A 20,848-nucleotide genomic window follows, 5' to 3' on the forward strand; every position below is an offset into this window, starting at 1 on the left:
TTAGCATCTTTGAAATAATCTGAGGAGGGGCTGGGCATGGTGGCTCATGCCTGTAATCTGAGCACTTTGGGAGGCCGACATGGAGGGATCACTTGAGGCCAGGAGTTCAAGACCAGCCTGGCCAATATGGCAAAACTCCATCTCTACTAAAAACACAAAAACTAGCCAGGCATGGTGGCACGCGCCTGTAGTCACAGCCACCTGGGAGGCTGAGGTGGGAGCATCGCTTGACCCTGGGAGGCGGAGGCTGCAGTGAACCAGGATCTGGCCACCGCACTCCATGACCTGGGCTACAGAGTGAGATCCTACCTCAAACAACAACAACAACAAAATCTCAGGAGGTTTTAAGGGTCAAGAGATGAATAGCGAGGCTGCATTCCAGAGACTCTGACCATAAAGCTAAATTCTGAGCGTTTTCTCACAGGACATCATCGCTCACTATGGTATTTCAAAAGTCTAGGGTCCTACCACCGTCACAGGACTACAGAAGTAGCAAACAAAGGAGGGCGGAATTAAGAAATCTCTGCTTGTATTCTGTTCATAATTATTTACATCCCTGTCACTTAAAGGCTGGAGATAACTATGTGTCTGATCTCCAACCTGTGGTCGCCATCCTCGGTTTTGCAATCAGCAGCACTGTTTGAACGTTTATCTAAAGCGGAAATCTCTTAGTCTATACCAATGTCAGTTCCCTGGGATTCTCTCTAGAAGAGGAAAGAAAACTATGTGAACATCATTCGCATTGGTTTGCAGAATCTTAAAATTAGTTAGTTTACTTTAGGCTGAAATGACTCCATAACCTTTTGGTTTTTTGCAAGAAAAAGAAGTATATGTTATATAAACCTTCAACATCCTTGATACAAGTGCTAGATGTTTCTCTCATTGGAAACCTTCAAAATGCCTTTCCTTTCAGTTTTCCTGAGCCCACTTGTTATTTTGGTAACATGAAGATAGGGAGGTGGCCCCACAGTTCTGGTTTGCAAATTGGGAACAGAGGCTGGAACTGGAGGATATCTCCTGCTGGGTGATGCTGAACATTAAGACCAAGGTCTTATACCAGCAACCCAGTGCTATTCATTACCAAACAGGGCAAAAATGGGGTAACTTTCGTTTCACTTCCATATCTCCTGTCCCAAAAAGCGAAGTCAAATTCAGCATTAAAAAAAAGTGTTTGCACAACTGTAATTTTTGATGGTGTAGTGTAGAAACAATACTGTGTATATTTGGTTTGCTTTAAGACATAATAGACCAGGTGCAGTGGCTCACGCCTGTGGCTCACGCCTGTAATCCCAACACTTTGGGAGACCGAGGCAGGAGGATCACTTGAGCTCAGCATGTTGAGACCAGCCTGGGCAAAATAGGGAGACCCTATCTCTACAAAAAATTAAAGTAGCCAGGCGTGGTAGTGTGTGCCTGTAGTCCCAGCTACTTGGGAGGCTGATGTGGGAAGATTGCTTGGACCTGGGAGGTTGAGGCTGCAGTGAGCCATGATTGCACCACTGCACTCCAGCCTGGACAACAGAGTGAGACCCTGTTTAAAAAAAAAAAAAAAAGGAATAGGTTAGAGTGTGAAGCTGAGAAAACTACACGTGTGTCATTAGTAGTTTTTCTTGGTTTAGGCTAGTTCAGGAAAACAGAAACGAAATTCTGCAAAAGGCAGCAAGAAAGTCCACATTGGCCTTCATGCTGTGAAACTCTGCCAGCTGCTACTTGAGGTTCAACCCTATTCTTTCTTCAGGGCACCGCCTTTGCTTGCTACCAACCTTGCTACAACTGGAGGCAGCTGTGAGTTAGGGAGAACACCCTGAGCGAAGTCAACTGCAGAACTAAGTGTGTGCCCTTGGGCCACTTTGACTTCCAGTACCTCAGTTTCCTCATCTGATTAAAAAAGGGTTAATAATACCCCATAACGTTCATGTGAGAATAAAAGCAGAATCTGGTAATTTTTGGCAATGGATTTGTAAGGTTTAATTTCCATGAAAGAAAACATGGCGTATTTAGTTCTTCTCTACCACCTTGTCCATATATCTGTTCTAGCAATTTCACTTTGTATATTAGCTCTTTCCCCCATGATTCTGCACACTTGTCTTATTTCTGGTCAAGTTTCCCCAACGAAATATAGGTCCTGTCAAAGAGTAGATCCTCAGTATATTATGTTGAATGAACAATTGACCGAGAGACCAACTGGGGTCCTTGTTGGAGTAGCAGTGTTGGCAAAATTGTGCAGCCTGGTCACACTTTGTGCGGGTTGAGAGATTTTTATTTTAACTGAGCTGTAAGGCTGTCACTGAACATAAGTGGACATGACCAGTCTGGCAGAGTCAAACAGAGTGCTGCTGGAAAGCAGGCAGCACCGAAAGAGAAAAGCAAATTTGGCTTCTAAGATGACCATATGTCTGTTACCCCAGAAAGCATGAGCCCCTGCAAAGGTCTCTGCTGAAGTGGGGAGAGTTGGAGCCTCCTCTGTTCTGCAAAGGATTGGCAGGGTGCTTAGCATGCTGGCCCCAGTGTCCTCATGGAAATAGGGATGGCTTGCTAGGGGCTGTCCCATACAACCAGAGTTGGGCTAAATGAAGTACCATCAACAAGGTGCCTACAAAGGGCCATGCTAATGTCTGGCCAGTGAAACAGGGGAACTTCCAGAGCAGATATTACGTGGGTTGGAGAGATGTTGCTTTACTCAGTGAGCAGGAAAGCCAGACACCTCTTCAGAGAAATACAGTAAGAACCACAGTAAATAAGGCCCAGCCTCAGGGAGGCAGATATTTAAAGGAAAATTAAGACGGCTCCTCATCTATCTCTCTGTCACCCATTGATGCATTTAGCCAGCGTCTTGTGGTGCTAAATGCTTTTTGATGATGATGGTTCATGATGACCACTGTACCTCCCCACAGGGGTGGGCGCCTCTGATGTGATAGTTCTTAGTGGGGCGCTCCATCTCCAGTGCACAGAAAGAAGGAATGGTCCAGAGACCCCCTACTCTCCCCAAGTTCCCCATTTTACCAGCATGTAAAAGCAAGTGGAGGCAACAACCACCACAAAAAAGCCCGTCTGAAAATAAGAGCCTAATCGCTCCCATCTGCTCCAGTGCTGCTTCCTCTCGCTGCCTGCCAGGATGTTTGCCGCAGATGCTAAGTAGCACATTATTTTCGATAAGTTACAATCATTTACTTGAAATCTACTTCTCCTTTAAAATGTCCCCCTGGAAACTTGAATCGGCAGCCGAGAAGCCTTGCTAAGGATGGAATTTGAATGCTTGCACTCAAGTTCGAGAACAGTTAAACCCATTTGACCGCCAGGTGTTGATGAATTGTAAATTTCAGCCCCTTAGACTCTGTTGGGAAGAGAGGAAGACTGTCCAGGAGAACAGAGCCACTCCTTCGGCCTCATTTCCCCAAGGGAAGGCATAGTGCTGAGATGAGAGACAGGAAATGATGGCTCCATGGAGTCGTCCCCAAAGCAGAAATATCGCACATCCCTGAAGATATTAAGTCAGTAGCTTTCTTGGTCCCCATGAGATCTTGTTTATCCAGAGACTGATCTAGTGAAGATTAAAGGCAGAATTTGCAATCTGGAGCTCATAATCTCAGTCGCCCTTCCCCCATTCCACTGTCACAACCAGGATTTCTTATTTAGTGCCTCTTGTCCAGGACACCGTTCATATCATGCCCTGCCATCCGCTCTTCCCTGTCAGTTAAAGGCTTAGCGCGTTCAGGGGCTGCTTGGAAAGTTCTGAGAAGCAGCAAATGCCTCCTGCTTTTCATGCGGCCTGTTTGCCTGTGTGTTCTGTGGCTCCTTGTGTCTAAGGACAGCACGAGTGACTCATTAGCAGCACGGCATGTGCTTGGGGTGGTTTTTGTAACAGTGGTGATGGATCATCCACATACTCTCCCTGAAGGACCCTGACTGACCTTGTATGCATTTGTGAGATGACTGTCTGGGGTCACAGGTGTTGTTTGTGGTCATGGAAAAAGAAAAGCTAATTGGCGTGTGTTTTGAAATGGACCTGGGGCGCCCATAAATAGACCCAGTGTCCTTCAGCTGGAGAATTCTGCTTCCACTAAAGTGAATGGAGGTGATTTCTCCTCTAAGTAGAGTGCGTTGGGATCTCTCTTCCAATCCTCTGTACCTGACAAATTGAGCAGGCTGGTTAGAGTAAAACCCTGATTTTATTAGTATAGTGTAAGGAAACATCCCACTATAAGATACAGATCAGTATATGCAGGAAGGCAAGTTACAGGTACTCAGCCTCAAGTCATGTGTTAGAACTTGGTCTCACAGGTTTACAGTTTAGTCCACCTTAGAATTGCCTTGGTCAAGATAGAATCTGCTTTTCTACTCCCTCATCATGGAGGTTCTTGGCTGGTTTCCACATACAGCCACCCCTCACCACCTATCACTGTATTCTCAGTCCAGACTAAACTCCTCAAGGGCACCCGATATCCTCACTAGGTGATGTCTTTCCTTGTTCCCTCATCCCGGACTTCCTGGGCCTTCTTTTGCCTCTGCTGATAGCCCTGGTGGTATCCAAGAGAGGCCCCTCTAATGACCAAGGTCTCTTTGATCTGCTCTAAAACCTCTTTTTGCCAGGAGTTCCCCACAGTGACTACTCAAGTTTTTCTGTGACTTGCCTCTGGTTATTAAACCTGCCTCTTTCTAATTTTCTCTGTAATACTCTAACATGAAATCACTCTGCCTTCTAGATTTTTTTCTTATTTTTAGAAATAGTTTGTATTAGCTTAGATTGGTTAAGCTGTCTAAAGCAAACAAAACAAAATCAAAACCTCTGAAAAACCCCAGAATAACATGGCTTAAACAAAATACAAGTTTATTTTTTCCTTTCCTTTCTTATAGCCCAAAGATGACTGGCGGGCTGGTCCCCAGGGTGTGGGAACTCCCATCTGGCTTCTTTCCCTAGAGTGGCTTCCAGCGCCCAGCCTAGCTCATGGTCCGGGGGATGGGGGAGCTGCAGAAGGGATGGAGTCATTAAGAGTACTGCGCCTCGTTGCCCAACTCTAGGCCACTGGTCACCCTGGTTGGAATTTTCGGTTTGGCATCAGTGACATCATTCCTTTGTCTGTCCTTGGTCTGCACACCTCTGTCTGTGGCTGTCACCTGGCAGAGGTTTGCATTTCAATCTTACTGGGAAGGAAGCCTGGTCTAGCAGGGAAAAGGTGTATCATATTATCAGTGGTAGTTCTCGTCTCCTGTGATCTGTAGATTTGGAAGTAATTATGGATCGCGTTAAGACTAAACAATCGACGAATTCTGTAAGGACTGCCCAAGGTCAATAGCTCATTGTATTAGGAACCCTGCATTTGAATTATTCAGCGGTTTTCAAAAACTGGGAAATATTCCTGTGGGAGCAAAATGTTCTTTATTTCAAACTTGTTCTGATGAAATTGTTTGGAAAGTTAGAGAAAAACTAGTTCTGTTCCTACTCAGGTTGTAGGTACGGGCTGGAAAATGCCATTTGTCCCTAGGAGCTAGAAGCTAATTTGTAGCCTCAAGACAGTAGTGACAATGGCAACAGGGTAAGACAACACGGAAGCATGCACAGCCCGGGCAAGTCATTGTAATATTTCACCTATGGGGTTTCTCTACATCCCGGCGGAGAAGGGTGACTGTGAGTCGCAGATCCCATCCAAAATCAAAACTTAAACATGCTTCCTCAAACCTTCGAGTACAAATAGCGTCTTTACCCTCTTCTGGTTATAATTTATTTATTTTTTAATGGAAATTTGAAAGCAGCCATTAAAGATGACTTCCAGGCCAGCTTGTCTGACACAAGGTGAGATGACTTCAGAGCTAAGTGGTTCCCAGAAGGGTCTTCCAGCCTCAGAAAGAGAGGCTTCCAGTGTGAGCTCTGCCAGGCCAGGAGGATGGTGTCGCCTCTGGCTCGGGGAGGCCAGGGTTGAAGACTGTGGCATCTCCTCTGAGTGAAGACTTAAGAAGCTGCAGAATCCTTAATGTACTTGGGCAAAACAGCAAGAAAGGACTATAAAGAGGAGAAAAGAGGAGAGAAAGAAGACATTTTGCAGTGTATTCTGTTGGCTGACGATCTATGGATTCCTTAGCCTGTGACGGTATTAGTGTGAGCTTGCCTGGAAACATAGGTCAGTAAGGTAGCGGGGGTGTCTGTGTGCATGTGTGTGCTTGCATGTATGTGTGTGTGTATATTCTTGGCTTATCCTGGTTTCTCCTGTGTTGTTGATTTCTAACATGCAGAAAAACCAAACTCTTAACTCTAAATCTATCCTGCTTTTTTATTCCTCCCAAAGGAATCTTTATCAGTGAGATTGGTTCAGATTTAACCAAAAATCTAAAATCTATCAGTCACCAAGCACTACTATGTGCTTTTGTAAAAATAACCTTATTTGATCCTTAGTAAGAATTAAGGCATAGGTGAAGTCACATAGTAGGAGTCTTGGGCCTGGCTTTGAAACTGGTGAAGTCACCTAGTAGGAGTCTTGGGCCTGGCTTTGAACCTAGACACCCATGGCCTGTTTTAGTGCACATTTTTTTGTGTGTGTATGTGCCATGCTGTGGCACTAACAGAAGAAAGCTCGCGCCCATACTTACACATTTCTGGGTATTAAAATGTGGTAGGAGAAGGAAATCTATCATGTATTAGCTCTTGCCAGAAAGCAGGCAATGTGCTAGGTGCCTCACTGAGACTCGGAACTGCAGAACATTTTTACCTTAAGGCTAAAGAGTATTGAGAAACTTCTTCTGTTTTCTCTCTGTGGTTGCTTCCTTTAGGAAATACCATTGTAGAGAGAAGCTTTCATCTCCACGGAATGCACAGCAAGCTGCCAACCAATGGCTCCACATTTTTCATGCTTTTTATGTGTAACTAAGAAGGAAACTGTTCCTTGTATCATGGGTTACCACAGGCAATCCAGGTCTCACACACCCTCCCCTGGCCCTGGCCCTGGTCCTGGCCTTCTGTCTTTCCGATGGCTTTCCCCCTTTCCTCATACCTCTGGGTATGTCAGTCAGAGGCCAAAGCTGCTGTAAGTCATGCCTTCCTACCAACTTCTGTGGCTTCTGTTTAGGCAAAGGGCTTTCCTGAGCAGCAGTCCAGACTTGAGCTATTAAGGACCAAAGCCCCTCGCCTAGGCAGCCGGCACCCATCCAGAAAGGCAGGGGCCTATCGCCCAGCACATTAGCTTTCTCCCTGCCAGCTGGCCCAGGGAGGCGCAGTGTGCCAAGTGGGAACGTGTGAATGGGATCCATGCCCATGCATCCCCTGAGAAGTAGAAAATGCACGTGACCAGAACCGCCAAAACCTAACCCGGGGAAAAAGATGACAAGAAAAACTTGGTGTGTTCCTCTAAAGACAACCACAAAACATAAACAAACAAACAAAAACGTAAAACTGTCTCAAGAGTGTCATATAATTTTGTTTTCATCCCTTGCCCTAAAACCTCACACAAAGTTTTACACAGAGTGGCTGTTGGCTAAATGTGAAAAACGAGTGATTCTAAGAGCTCCTCGCAGGACCACGTTTATCTGGAAAGTCAGTACGGTGCCTGGCACTGTAGTAAATGCTCAATAAATATTCCTGGGATGAAACACTTGAGGACCTCAAATTCTTGCCTTTGTTTGACTAAAACTTTCAAATCCCTGAACTTGGTTACATTTTGGCCTACCTGCTTAGCAAACCAAGAAAAACAGTTGCAATGGCTTAAAAATATATTATCTTACCTTCAATACAAATCCCCTACTTTAAGAAACCCTGGACCTAGATTAATTCTCACCTCTGTGTCTCTGAGATTCTAGAGGGCTGAGAGACAACCCTGGGGGAACAAGGGTGGCTTTCAACATTTGGAGATTTCTTAAACTAGAACTTGCTCATCTGAAGAGGCCACTCCAGGCCTACTGCGGCATCTAGGGTCTCCACTTGGGGCCGGAAGGTGTCAACTCAGGTGGTAACTGCTTTCCCTGTACTAATCAGAAGCACTGACTGACACCTATCAGTAATGCTGACTTGTAAAATTTAGAAAATAGAATCGTCAGTCATTTCTATTTGTTTGATGAATAACTCTTTAAAAATCACCGTTAAAAAAAAATTTCACATCAAACAAACAGAGATTGAGAATTAGGAGTGAAGAACACGAGGGCCTGCTGCCCTGAGTTTCAAGACATTAACAGAAGATTTGGGTCTCACCTTTGGTTGAGAATAATCAAATTAGAGCATAGTTATTTCTCAGCTTGAGGAGGTTCCAGGCTGTGGATATATTGAGCTTATAGGAAGTAAGCAAAATCAGAGGAAGAAGTATATGTGCATCAGTTGGATGCACACAAATCTCCAGATTTGCAGTTGTTATCCACCCACCCTGGCAATCTCACGTACCCACAAGCCTCAAAGCAGTTGGTATCCTGTGTCCGAGGGACTGGAGGAGCGTAAACCACGGGCTTCTTGAAGTCAGAGCCCATATCTGGTTCATCCAAGGTCCCAGCATCCAGCTCATTCCTGTCACCTTGGAGGTACTTGAGCAGTAATTTGTTTGATTGCACTGAGCGTTCCTCAGAGGGCCTGTTTGTGGAGACCACCTCTATGTGGCCCCTTGGCTGCCAGGCCCTGTCAGCTGTCACAGGGCGCTTCTTCCCCAGGTACCAGTCACCAACCAGACTTTTCCCAGCACCCGGAGCCTTTGTCACCGGTAATGTTGGCTTCCTGGGGACATACCAGGCTGGGTCCAGGAAACTCTGGCTTGATGCCAGTGTAGTTTTGCTTGTTTAGAATTGTCAGATTTGAAAAGGCAGATTTGACAGTTTTTTGAAGTGGATATGGAAGAGGTGGCAGAGAGAACAGCCTTCTACCCAACAGCATGCTGGCTGTGGTACAACTTGTAACTGGAATGCAGGGGGAAAGAGAGCACATACAGGGAATTGGCTGCCTGGCTGAGAACAGGAAGCTGAGGCAGAGATCCTTGGATCTCACCAGCCTATATCTTCCTTCCCTCCTGACTCTTTATTACCTTGCTCTTAAGAAATACTGGAACAGCTACTTAGTGTCAGAGGCCCTGTGAGGTTGTGTGGGGAACCGCCTTTCAGGAGTTCACAGTCTTGCTGGCAAGACGGTAGGTGTGCCCTGGCGTGTCCTGAGATGCCCCACGGCTGTGGTCTAGGCAGTACGTGCCCTGGTGGCTCAGAGGCTTAGAGATCATTTTTGGCTTTTCTCATCGGGGCAGATTTCATAAAGGATTTTGAGCTGAGATTTAAAATGAAATAGGACTGTAGTAAGTGGATTTCTGTGGCTAAGAAAGAAGAGGGCATTCTGTCACCCAATACAGTGGCTCTAACCATGATAGTGGAAAGAGCTAATGGGAAAGGACCAGATTTAGAGAAATTAAAAGAAATTAGGAAATCAATAGAAAAAACTTCCTTCCTTCCATTACTCATATCTGATTGTTTTCTTCTTGGCCGGAGTAACGGTGTGCCTTCGGCATCAGAAGAGACTGTGTGTGTGTGTTTGTGTGTGTGTGTGTGTGTGCGTGCATGCACAGAATAGATCTCACATCCATGTAGCTGCCTGTTATGAAAAGGATTCAGAACTGCAATATTGGAGAGGACTAAAGTGTCCGAGAGTTAAAGATCTAGAGTTCAGTCTCGGCTGTGTCTCATTTGCTTTGATTTTGGGGAAATGTGCTTTGCTGTTATAGTCTTCAATTATCTGCTATGTAAGTTTGGAACATTACTTCATGTTTTATAAGATGATGTAATTCAGTGCGTGCAGGTACTTTATGAACAAATAAAAGGTGCAACTCTGGTGCTCTCAGGAAGCAAGCACTTTGCTCTTTTCCTAAAACTGCATCGCTGACTTGGGAATGAGGCAGGGAGAGCTGGTCTCTCTTTTCTAACTCTTCTGGTAGGATGTGGTAAAGACTTAGCTCCTGGGCAATAGAACACTCTGCATGGAGGTCTGTGCCTACAAATCAAACAAAGATCAGCCAGAGAGAGCCTGTCCTTTTGCACACCTTGTGCCTTTCCCCAAACCACCTGCCTCTCTGCTTTCTGTCTTGTTCTTTATCTGTTTCTCTCGCTCAGCTCAGCTTTGGGCCCCTGGACTGTTGTCCAAATCTGAAGACCACCCTCCCTGTAGATCTGCCCTCCTCCCCTCCCCACCTGCCCCCACCTGTGGAAGTTTGAATCTGAACAGAGGCATTCCCCCAACACGAACCTGGACACTTGAGACTGTCCGCCCGCGTGGAGAACCAGTCCTTGGTGAAGAAAGAGTGCCCTCTAGTGGGCATTGACTGGAGCTGCTCCGGACCCACGTCGCTCGGCCAAGGACAAAACAACCCGCACACAGCCTTTCCACTAAGGATGATCTTGACTATGCCTTTGGGTTTGGTTTGTTTTTCTCCTTGTGTGAAGAAAAAGAAAGAAAGAACAGCAGGAGACAAGTGGTGAGAGCAGCTGCCACAATGCTGTGACAGTCCCCTTATCTTAGGAGTTTTACCAAAGAATTAACCCCAGGGCAAGCGATGGCAGCAAGGTACATGTGACATCAGAAGCTTTTTAAAGGGCTTGTGACAATTCCTGTATAAATCACCTACATGTCTCAACTGGTCTCTTCCATAATTGGGTGGACTTGTGAGAAGGAAACTCCTTCTATAAGAATTGTTACCAAATGGGTTAAAGATATTCATGGCTGCAACCCCTCTGCAGATTGCATATCCACTGCAGTCAATGACATTTTTTGGGTAGTGGACGCGTCCAGGCCTGCCTGGCCATTAAAATCCTATATGCATGGGGACAAACAGGGGATTTGGCCCTTTAAAACCTATTTCACAGAAAGCTGCTGGGGTGGGGAGGGAAGAAATGAGGAGGAGGGAGAGAACGCAGGGCACCCATCAGGGAAGCAGGAACCTGATCATATGTGATGGTTGCTGGATTAGGTAACAGCTCCGCTGGTTGAAATTGGATCTTGGAGGATGAGTGTTAACATCTCTGGTGTCCTGGCGGAAGGTTCATTCGAGTCTTGCATGCTGCTGCAGAGATAAAAAGGAGCTTTTAAATAATCATTTTGTCTCCTACTCACCAGAGTACTGGCTTCAAGCAATAAATAGGTAGCATCAGTTCTGCTTAGACAGATCACCCTTTTCATTTATTTATCTAATGTTGGTGGGAGTTTTTTAAACCACCGGGCTGAACAGTTTCTGTATCAGTGAAGCCCAACACCCATTCTTAATAGTGGTATATTTGGATTCTCCTTGTGCTGGCTATAAATATGAGCATGCAAGGTTGCTTATTGGGCCATCTCTGCCCCCTCCAAGCATTACAGACACAGCCCAAATCCACCAGAACTGAATTTTCTATGCAAAATAGTGCAAGATGAAGGTTTTCTTTTAAGGTTTTCCCTTGTTCATATTGTTCCTTAAAAAAAATTTTTTTGGGGTTCTTGCACAATCATTTTCTATTTTCATAATTTGAGTATAATTTAAAGGGTGTAATTTAGAAATGACTGTTGTTTCCCCCCCCCCCCCTTTTCTTTTCATTCTTTTATTTTCTTCAGATCTCTGATTTGGGACCTATTTATGTGTCCCGGACTCTGAGTGTAAATGCAAGCAACATTTATGCTGTGGTGCGCTGTGTCTATCTTATCAATTTCTAATTGGCCACATTTAGAAACTAAGTCTATTAACTCATAGTGAATTCAAATTTCTTTTTAAGGAGTATTTGTTTGCAAGATTCATAAAATGATATAAACGCTAAGCGAAATGCTAACACTTTCTTGCCCCACCCTACCCACCGCCGCTGGGCTCAATTAAATGTATCCTTCATACCTGAAAGAAAAGAGTCAGTATGCTTTATGCTTTAAGCTCTGCAACCCTCCTGAAACTCCATGGCAGGTAGGGGCTTGCAGTCTATCCTTTCAGTGTTCTTTGCCAGCCTTGACAATTTTCTTTCTTATTTGATTTAAAATCAGTTAGATTTGAAGGCCAAGAAAAGTATTAATTAGGAGGTGTGTAGAGTTTGTGTGGAATTGTTTGTGCTTCCCATTGATTGTTTTAAAAAGATGGAGCAGAGGCGTGAAACCGAGAGGGGCTAGAAAGAGGAAATATTCTCAGAGGTAAATATTAGGTACACGGGAAATATTGATAGTGACGTGCGCGTGATCACCTACGTAGCTCCTGGAGGAGCGAGGACCAGAACTGTCTGTCTGCCTCGCCTCTCCCTTCTTTCATACCTCACTGAGTTTGGCTGGAGGAATAAGCTGATGGAATGAATGAGGCCGCTTGGGGTACCCGTGCGATTGGAGAAGGTGGGATACTTGATGTTACCTCAAGTAGGCAGTGCTTAAGCTAGTCCTGGCAAGGCAAGTCCTGACAGTTAATAGGACGTCATTCTTTTTTGGTTCGCTGTTGTTGAGACCAGAGGTTGTCCTAAGATCTCTCAGTGTTGGGCCGCATGCAGGACCCGTTAGCTATGGAGCAGCCAGGTGGACCCACGTGAAGGCATTAACACCCGGCCGAAGGGTTACCAGCCTCAGCATCGCGGGGAATGTTCCTACCAGCTGTGGGGGCTTACGGCCTCTTCTGAAGGAAGTATATTGGACATGAGATTCAATAGAATGAATGAGAGAATAGAATTTTGCCCCAGCACAATGTTTTGAATAATTGGGCTAAAGTGAAAGAACTGTATTTATTAATGGCTCAGAGGGGATTCTTTTTTTTTTTCTCATTTGTAAATGACCCATAAATATCTTTGTTGATAAGACTATTATATTTATCATATAAAGAGAAACACCCATAAACCCCACGTAGAGGTGAGGAAGGAGGGGCTGCTGGGGGCTGCTGCCGGATGCTTGGGCGCACCAGATTCTTTTTGGCGCCTTTAGGGCCTGGTATTGAGGGAATGGTTACAGCAGCCATCTACTTTCTTAAGGAAACCTTTGTTAGCGGCAATTTGTTCTTCAGAGTGCTTTGGAGATTTGAGTAAATACATTTGAGAAACAATAACGTGACTAAATCCTTATTATTCAAAGATCAGCTAAAGGAGCAGTTTCCCATTCAGTCTCCTAAGCCTACAAAAGAAGGATTTTATTGAAAAAAAGTCCACAAAATAAACTTCAATGATCTCCTAACCTTTTGCCATCACTACTGTAGCAATTTTGGTTTTGCGTAGCAGAATATTACACATTCAGGTTTGAAGAGAGAAGATCATGACCTGATAGCTTTGTGGTTTGTGTCTAGGGTGCAGGCTTCCTTCTTTTCTCCTTCCCAGCTACTTGCTCTCCCTCCTCCCTCCCTCTCCTTCCCTTACTCTCATCCTTTTTTACTTCGTCACAGAGCCCAAGCTTCTGCTCTGCACCTTTTGTCCTCTTTGCTCCTTATGGCCACCTCTGGTTCACATGGCTCACCATTCCATTGGACGGTCTCATGTTTTGTGAGAGCCATACTGTAGTTTCCCTTTTGGCCTAGGAATTGGGATTTCTTCTGAACAGCGTTCAGGGTTGGTTCTTGTGCTGCCTGTTGGCAGCCAGGAGCGTGTGGGCACAGCCAGCAGTTATGCTGGTATTATATGTGATGGAACACTCAGACATCTAGACATACCCTCATTGAACTCATCTTCACCTTCCCTGTTACAACCCGCAGCCCTGCTTTGCCAGGGCTGGGGAGACACCTGGAACTGGCACCGTCCCCCTGGGGCTCACCAGATGCACCCTGCTGTGAAACAGCTCTTGACTCTGCTCTGGTGTGCGAATATCCACCAGGGACTTAGACCCTGCCACCTCCATCCCCAAAATGTGAGCCAACACCGGACCCCTCTCCTCTGCCTTTCATCACTTCCTCTTTCCCACCCTACCCACACATTCTTTTCAATTTCTTAAACACTGAAAACACTTTTTATGTTCCCTCTTAACAAAGACTTGGCTGCTGACAACCGAACTGGATTTAGATGAGTGATTTATTTTATGGGAGGTTGTCTGAAGGGGTAGTAAAAAAAAGACTGTCTCGCTCTTCTGCTGATTTACTAAATCACTGGATCTCTTTCAGTCCAAATCACCACCAGGGGTCCCGTGTTTTAATAAAAAGCAGCTATCTCATTGATCGGAGACGCCATCCTACCAGAGCACTGGCTTCCCCGAATCCCTGGAGACAGCTTGTTCAAAGGACCTCACCCTTGTTTCCAACAGGACAGAGTCCTTATCACTCAGAACAGATAGATCTCAATTTTTGGAGCTAAACGACCCTGCTCAAGGGCTGATTTGTCTTCTTGCTATGCTAGACCTCACTCTCTGCTAGTCCACAGGAAAGGTCTTAAGATTGCGTTCCAAATATACTGGATTTATGTACCTTAGGTGATTTTGGAAATGAAAAATTTAAACTGATCAAACATTGCAAAGAAAGGCAATGAGTGCAAAACCACAAACTTACGGAAATTTAAAATGAGAAAGAGGGAAATGCTTTTCCTTAAACTGAAATTAGTATGGGGATAAAAGTAAAAAATATATTTTGTTATCATTACTTTTTTTTTTTTTTTTTGAGATGGAGTCTCGCCCTGTCGCCCAGGCTGGAGTGCAGTGAGTGGTGTAATCTTGGCTCACTGCAACCTCCGCCTCCTGGGTTCAAGGTATTCCCCTCCCTCAGCCTCCCAAGTAGCTGGGACTACAGGTGTGCGCCACCAGGCCTGGCTAAGTTTTTGTATTTTAGTAGAGATGGGGTTTCAACATGTTTGCCAGGATGGTCTCGATTTCCTGACCTTGTGTTCCACCTGCCTCAGCCTCCTAAAGTGCTGGGATTACAGGTGTGAGCCACCGCGCCCGGCCGAATTTACCATTTTAAACTATTTCTAAGTGTACAGTTGAGTGACATTAAGTACATTTGTATTATTTTGCTGCCATCTCAAAAACTAAGCTTCCCAAAGTGAAATTCTGTGCTCATTAAACAATAGCTCCCCACTCCTCTCCACAACTCATGGTACCCGTTATTCTACGTTCTGCCTCTTATAAATGTGATTATTCTAGATTCCACATACAAGTGGAGTGTAATTTTGGAAGACAGCAAGTACCTCCTTCATTTGCTCACCCTCTCGGTTTCTCTTTTTCCAGCCTTTCTTCTATTCCTCAAATGGCATCTTGCAAGTAATTTGGCAGCTTATTTAGCCAAAGAACACAAATGTGTTTTGTTTTTTAATTTTCTTTCTTGGGTTACTATTAACGCTCTCTTCCCTTTGTCCTTTTCTGTAGTTTTGAGTATCCGAGGAGCCCAGGAGGAGGAGCCCACAGACCCCCAGCTGATGCGGCTGGACAACATGCTGTTAGCGGAAGGCGTGGCGGGGCCTGAGAAGGGCGGAGGGTCGGCGGCAGCAGCGGCAGCGGCGGCGGCTTCTGGAGGGGCAGGTTCAGACAACTCAGTGGAACATTCAGATTACAGAGCCAAACTCTCACAGATCAGACAAATCTACCATACGGAGCTGGAGAAATACGAGCAGGTAACCAGAACCACCTGGGGCTCAGCACCCAGGTCATTTAGGAAAGGGTAGAGGAAGCACAACCCCGGGGCTTGTAGAGACGAGCGGCTCACTTTTCCCAGGTGCTGGCGTCCTTGTGCCCGGCATCCCCTGCCTGGCCACAGAGCCCTGGCCAAACTTGAGTCTGCCAAGTCCTGGTCTCAACTGTTAAAAACCTAGGCGTTCAATGGAGGTAAAGGCATTAAAAAATGTGCAACGCTGTAAGTGATGATTTCAAGGAAACATGAATCATGCATAGAAGGAACACTCCATGCCTGGACTCCAGAATGTGTGCCTATAATGGGCAGTCCTGGCTCTCACCCAGGCGCTGTAGGTGATCAGCAGAGTCACCAGCTAACCTGCAAGAAGGTGGGAGGTTTTCCTCTGACCCTTGTGTTTTCCTTATTTATTAGGAGGATTATACTTTTTCTGGGTGCTCATAGTAACCTATGGGAAAGTGTTTAAAACTTGGCCCTAGAGTCCCTCACTTTACCCAGACTCAGTTCAAATGAGAGTTAAACATACTCCCTCTTTGACCTAATATATGGTATGGAATATGATACACATCATCCTTTGTTAAAAGGTTAAAGGGTTCAGGAGACCCATGGAGCCAGACAAACTGGGATTCTAATCTGGGCACTCCACGGATGGTCTGTGGGACTCAGCGTTCTGCATACTCAATTCTGAAAGCTGACGTGTGGCACAGATCTGTGGATTTGGAGTCACGGATGTGAAGGACCATAAAACTTACATAAAGAAAAGGGCAAGAAAGGCTGTTAACTACAAAGCAATACATGTAGGGTCTCCTGATTATAACAGAGCCCCTCTTTAATAGAGAACCCTCATCCCATCTTCCCCACAAACACATACACACATCTATATAGCAACGCTAGTTCCTCTGTTTAGTGTAAGCATGCTACTTTATCAGGAGTTCTTTAACAGCAGCTTTTCATTTAGATAATAGGTAAGTTTGTTGTTACCTCTTGTGATGCAACATCGTACTGAAGTTCTCCATTACCTTACTCTCATTGAATCATTCCCTTCCCTTCCCTTCCCTTCTTTTCTTTTTTTTTTCTTTCTTTCTTTTTTTGTTTTTGAGATGGGGCCTCACTCTGTCACCCAGGCTGGAGTGCAGTGGCACGATCTCTGCTCACTGCAACCTCCATGTCCCAGGTTCAAGCAATTCTCCTACCTCAGCCTCCTGAGTAGCTGGGATTACAGGCAGGCGCTATCATATCCAGCTAATCGTTGTATTTTTAGTAGAGACAGGGTTTCACTATGTTGGCCAGGCTGGTCTCAAACTCCTGACCTCAGGTGATCCACCTGCTTCGGCCTTCCAAAGTGCTGGGATGACAGGCATGAGCCACCACACCCGGCCCCTTCCTTTTTAAAAGCCAAACAAGAAGAGAGAGAAAAAGTGGAAGGTAGAAGACCCTGTGCAGTCCACTCATAACTAGGTAGAAGGCAAATGCAAACTTAATAGAAAATTTAAATTTTAAAATAGAAATAGGCATTTTAAAATTTAAAGTGAATAAAGTTTCATTACTGCACTCCTGTCTACCTTTGGAATGGATTTCTACAAAATCCTGTCTTTTATGAGGGCAAAAAAATTGCTGTGAAGCCAAGAATAGTGAAATTTGACCATCAGACAAGGTGTAGGGAGGGTGAAGGGGAGGAAAATGAAAGCAAGCTGTGGTAAGAAGCCGTGAGTCATCTTCCTTTGCCTTCTTGGGAAAGAACAAATGTTCTTGCCACAGTGTTGGCTCCTGTAGACATTTCCCCAGATCCCAGGCAATGCTGAGCTCAGAGAGCTGGCTGAACTCGGACAGTTTCCCCAACCATGACCATCGCTTAGAATTTGCAGTCTGCCCTAACCTAAAAGGGTAATTTTGGAAGGCAAATGGGGACAGACCTCTCGCTGACCTCTTGGGTTCTTATTACCCAATGTTCTTCCTACTTCGCCTTCACCGATAACCCTGTCCTCGGGCATAGCAAGCTGTCCTCAGATTTGTCCTCCAGGTTAACTCATGCCAAAGAGCAGGACACAAGACAAGCCCAGAGTGTGACTTCCTTCACTAAACCATAACTGCAGTGGATGTTAGGTTGGGAGGTGTTGAAAACTGTCTTTAGTCTGAGCTCCGGTTGCCAGCAACGTAGAACTGCTTCCTTGATTTAAACCTTCTTATCATTCTTCCATCCTCATCCAAAATGACTAAAAATCATGACAGCTGTAGTACATTTCAATAGCATGTCACCAATCACAAAACTCTGTGGCTGACATAATGGTACTTGCTCCTCAAGGCAATGTTGAGATTGGGCACCCAGGACAGGTACTGCCATCCTCTCCCTTTTGATACAGGTGAGGAAATGGAGATGAAAGAGGTTAAGATGTGGTGGAGGTCACACATTTAATGAGGGAGAGAATTTGCCCTAGAATCCAGGATTTGACCCTTACCCCAAGGGCTCTTATTAGAACAATGCCTGACTCCACTTTGTAAGAAGAGAACGTGGATGTGTTTCCACAATGGAGTAGCCAGGTTGTCCTCTCTGTTACTTCCTTGGACTAGATTACTGGCACCTAAGAGAGGGTTGTGATAAGAATATTCTCTTCAGAAACTCCCTGTGGGTACTTAGCTATTCTAAACAATAAAGATGTTGGAAATTGAGAACTTCAAATCTCAATCAGTACAGAAACAAATTATGTTCAGTGTAGAAGTTGTGGTGGTCATCTGTAGTTATTATTTTTAAAAGTGCTAAAATGTCATCTATTTGTTTATATGGGCATTTTCTAGTTAAGAAGTGAATACTGCTTAATATATTTTGGATGCTTAATAACTTCTTAATATTAGTTGTGTTGTTAATTATAGTAAACAGCAGATTGTAGGGAAATTATGCTATTAACCTTCTAGCTAGTGTGTCTGAGAGATATATCTTCTTCGTTTTCCTGTAACAGTTCCTTATGGGGATTTTTTAAAAATAGAAAACCTTGGTCAAGTGAAAGTGTCAGTATTTTAGTAATACCTGCCTGAAATTACCAAATTGGTTCCTTAATAATTAATTCTGTTGTTTTATTTTTGGCATGGTGATGGCAGATAACTACACAATAATTAACTGTTGTAGCTCACCCTCACCTTTATCCCTCCAAAAACAAAACAAAACAAAAAACTACCTGAATCAGCCATTGTTTCACCCTGAGGTTATTAAATGAAGAAATCATCAGGAGACCTTTTTTTTGAGACGGACTCTCGCTTTGTTGCCCAGGCTGGAGTGCAGTGGCACGATCTCAGCTCACTGCAACCTCCGCCTGGGGTTCAAGCGATTCTCCTGCCTCAGCCTCCCAAGTAGCTGGGACTACAGGTGTGTGCCACCATGTCCAGCTAATTTTTGTATTTTTGGTAGAGACGGGGTTTCACCATGTTGGCCAGGATGGTCTGGATCTCCTGATGTGATCCGCCTGCCTCAGCCTCCCAAAGTACTAGGATTACAGGCGTGAGCCACCGCGCCCGGCACTATAAGGTATTTAAGAGCTGGCATATTATAATAGATAAAACCCTGATGTCAGAAACCTGAATTTTATTCCAAGATCTACTTAAAAAAAAAAAAAATTCTTGTGGTTTTGTAGGATTTTTTAGCTTTTGTAAATAATGCTGTTGGGGAATTGACAGGACTAAATGTCTAATGTTGAACTGAACTGGGTTAATTCAGTGCATAGCTAAGACAGCCCTAAGATCCCAGTTACTTTTGTTGATGAGATTGGCAGCCAAATCCAATCTCATCCTTGGATCTCAATCCAATCCATGTTTTTGAAGGAGTCAAGGGAGAAGATAGGTCTTATAGTTCAGGATGTAAACTTAAACCTTATAGGAGATTTTTGAAAGGCTTCGCTTTCATTGTCTGCTTCCAGAAACAATGTTGCCTGTAACCTGGGAGGTCTATTCGAAATCCCTCTGCCCTATGGAGGCAGCCTGAGCTCCCAGAAAGTAACGGTTTTTTGTTTTTTGTTTTTTTTTTTATGACAGCCTACAGTATTGTCTCCTCTGTTGAGAAACATTCAGCATGTGAGGGTTTTATTTAATTAACAGTTGTAACCCCAAGTATTCACATTCCTGTCACATTGTGAGTGCCTGTCCTGTGGGAAGTAGCCCAGCTTCTTTAGGTACAAGGCTTGAGGGAAGTGAGGAGGAGGTGTGGATAGCTCCTTCCTTCCCAGGTACTGGAACAATCTGGATCATTATGCTTTGTCCATCTCAAACGGACTTGGAGCTTTGCTCTGCTCTCTGCTGTGCGTTCCTCGGCAGCTGTTTAGCAGCTGCTTTGCTCCACCTCAGCAGTGGGTGAAACAACTCCACTGTCTGTTTCATGAAGAGCAGAAAGGGCCCCGGGATACAGTGCCCTGAATAAACATCAGATATTGTGAGTATTTGTATTCACCATAATGAAGCACATGATTATTAGCCGAGCACTGTGGCTTCCCAGCTGAGAGCTGGTGCACTTGACAATCCTCCCTCACATCCAGCCCCTCCTCTCTTTAAGCCCAGACGAGGTGGGGAGGCTGCAGCCCTGTGGGAAGTTGTTTCTCTAGAAAGGCGGCTGGGATGCTTGCTATGTGCCTAGCCCTCCACTCTCCATCCTGTGGTCTCCAGATTTCAGTGAACTTGCTGCCAGGTTTTATTTCCTTCTCTTGGTTGTACAGTTCTGGGTGCTGGGGCTGGCTAGGGAATGAACTTACTATATAGATCTCATGTTTATATAGCCCTTTTCCATGGAGAGTGGAGAGTAACATGCTATAGGGACCCAATCTTCTATGGGTATGTCTTCTGTATAGGCCCGCAGAGTAGAAAGGAGGTATTTATCACCACCTTTACTTTTACCAAGAGGGAAATTGAACTCTGGAGAAGTTTACCCGGTTATCGATATATCCAAATATGCTGGATTTCTAAGTTATCTATATTTTGAAGAGATAATTGTGACATGTGTTTGTAGGGCCAGGCACACATATAGTAACTCATTTAATCCTTACTACACCTTATGAGGTGGGTGTTGTCATCTCGGTTTCACAAGTTAGAGAAACGAGGCACAGATACATTAAGTAACTTTGAAGATCCCACAGCCAAGTGAGTCCCAGAGGCAGGAGCTGTGAACCCAGGCTGTGCTCGCACTCAGCCTCTCTGCTGTGTTCCTGTGAGGGATTTGCTCAGTCTGCAGGTCATAGCACAGGAGTGTGGGTGCCGTTAACCTTGCTGGAGGGTCAGGAGTGATTAAAGCCACTTTTGGGTGAATTAAATGAGGCACTGAGTAGTGAAAGGATGTGCCCAAATATTCACGGAGGCGGGGGCAAAAACCCAGGCCTCCCATTCACCAGTGTAGACACAGCCCAGTG

General features: G+C 44.9%; 1 protein-coding gene across 4 annotated transcripts in view; it reads left to right on the forward strand.

The window, feature by feature from the left end:
• PBX1 (pre-B-cell leukemia homeobox 1) overlaps window positions 1-20,848 on the forward strand; it is a 318,246-nt gene that overhangs the window by 243,241 nt on the left and 54,157 nt on the right. For all 4 annotated transcript variants that reach the window (XM_011998126.1, XM_011998128.1, XM_011998129.1 and 1 more), the window contains exon 3: window positions 15,206-15,450. In XM_011998126.1, the coding sequence (XP_011853516.1) occupies window positions 15,206-15,450 (245 nt within the window). The remainder of the gene's footprint in view (window positions 1-15,205; window positions 15,451-20,848) is intronic.

This window comes from Mandrillus leucophaeus, unplaced genomic scaffold (genome assembly GCF_000951045.1).
Source record: "Mandrillus leucophaeus isolate KB7577 unplaced genomic scaffold, Mleu.le_1.0 Scaffold558, whole genome shotgun sequence".
Classification (NCBI taxonomy): Eukaryota; Metazoa; Chordata; class Mammalia; order Primates; family Cercopithecidae; genus Mandrillus; species Mandrillus leucophaeus.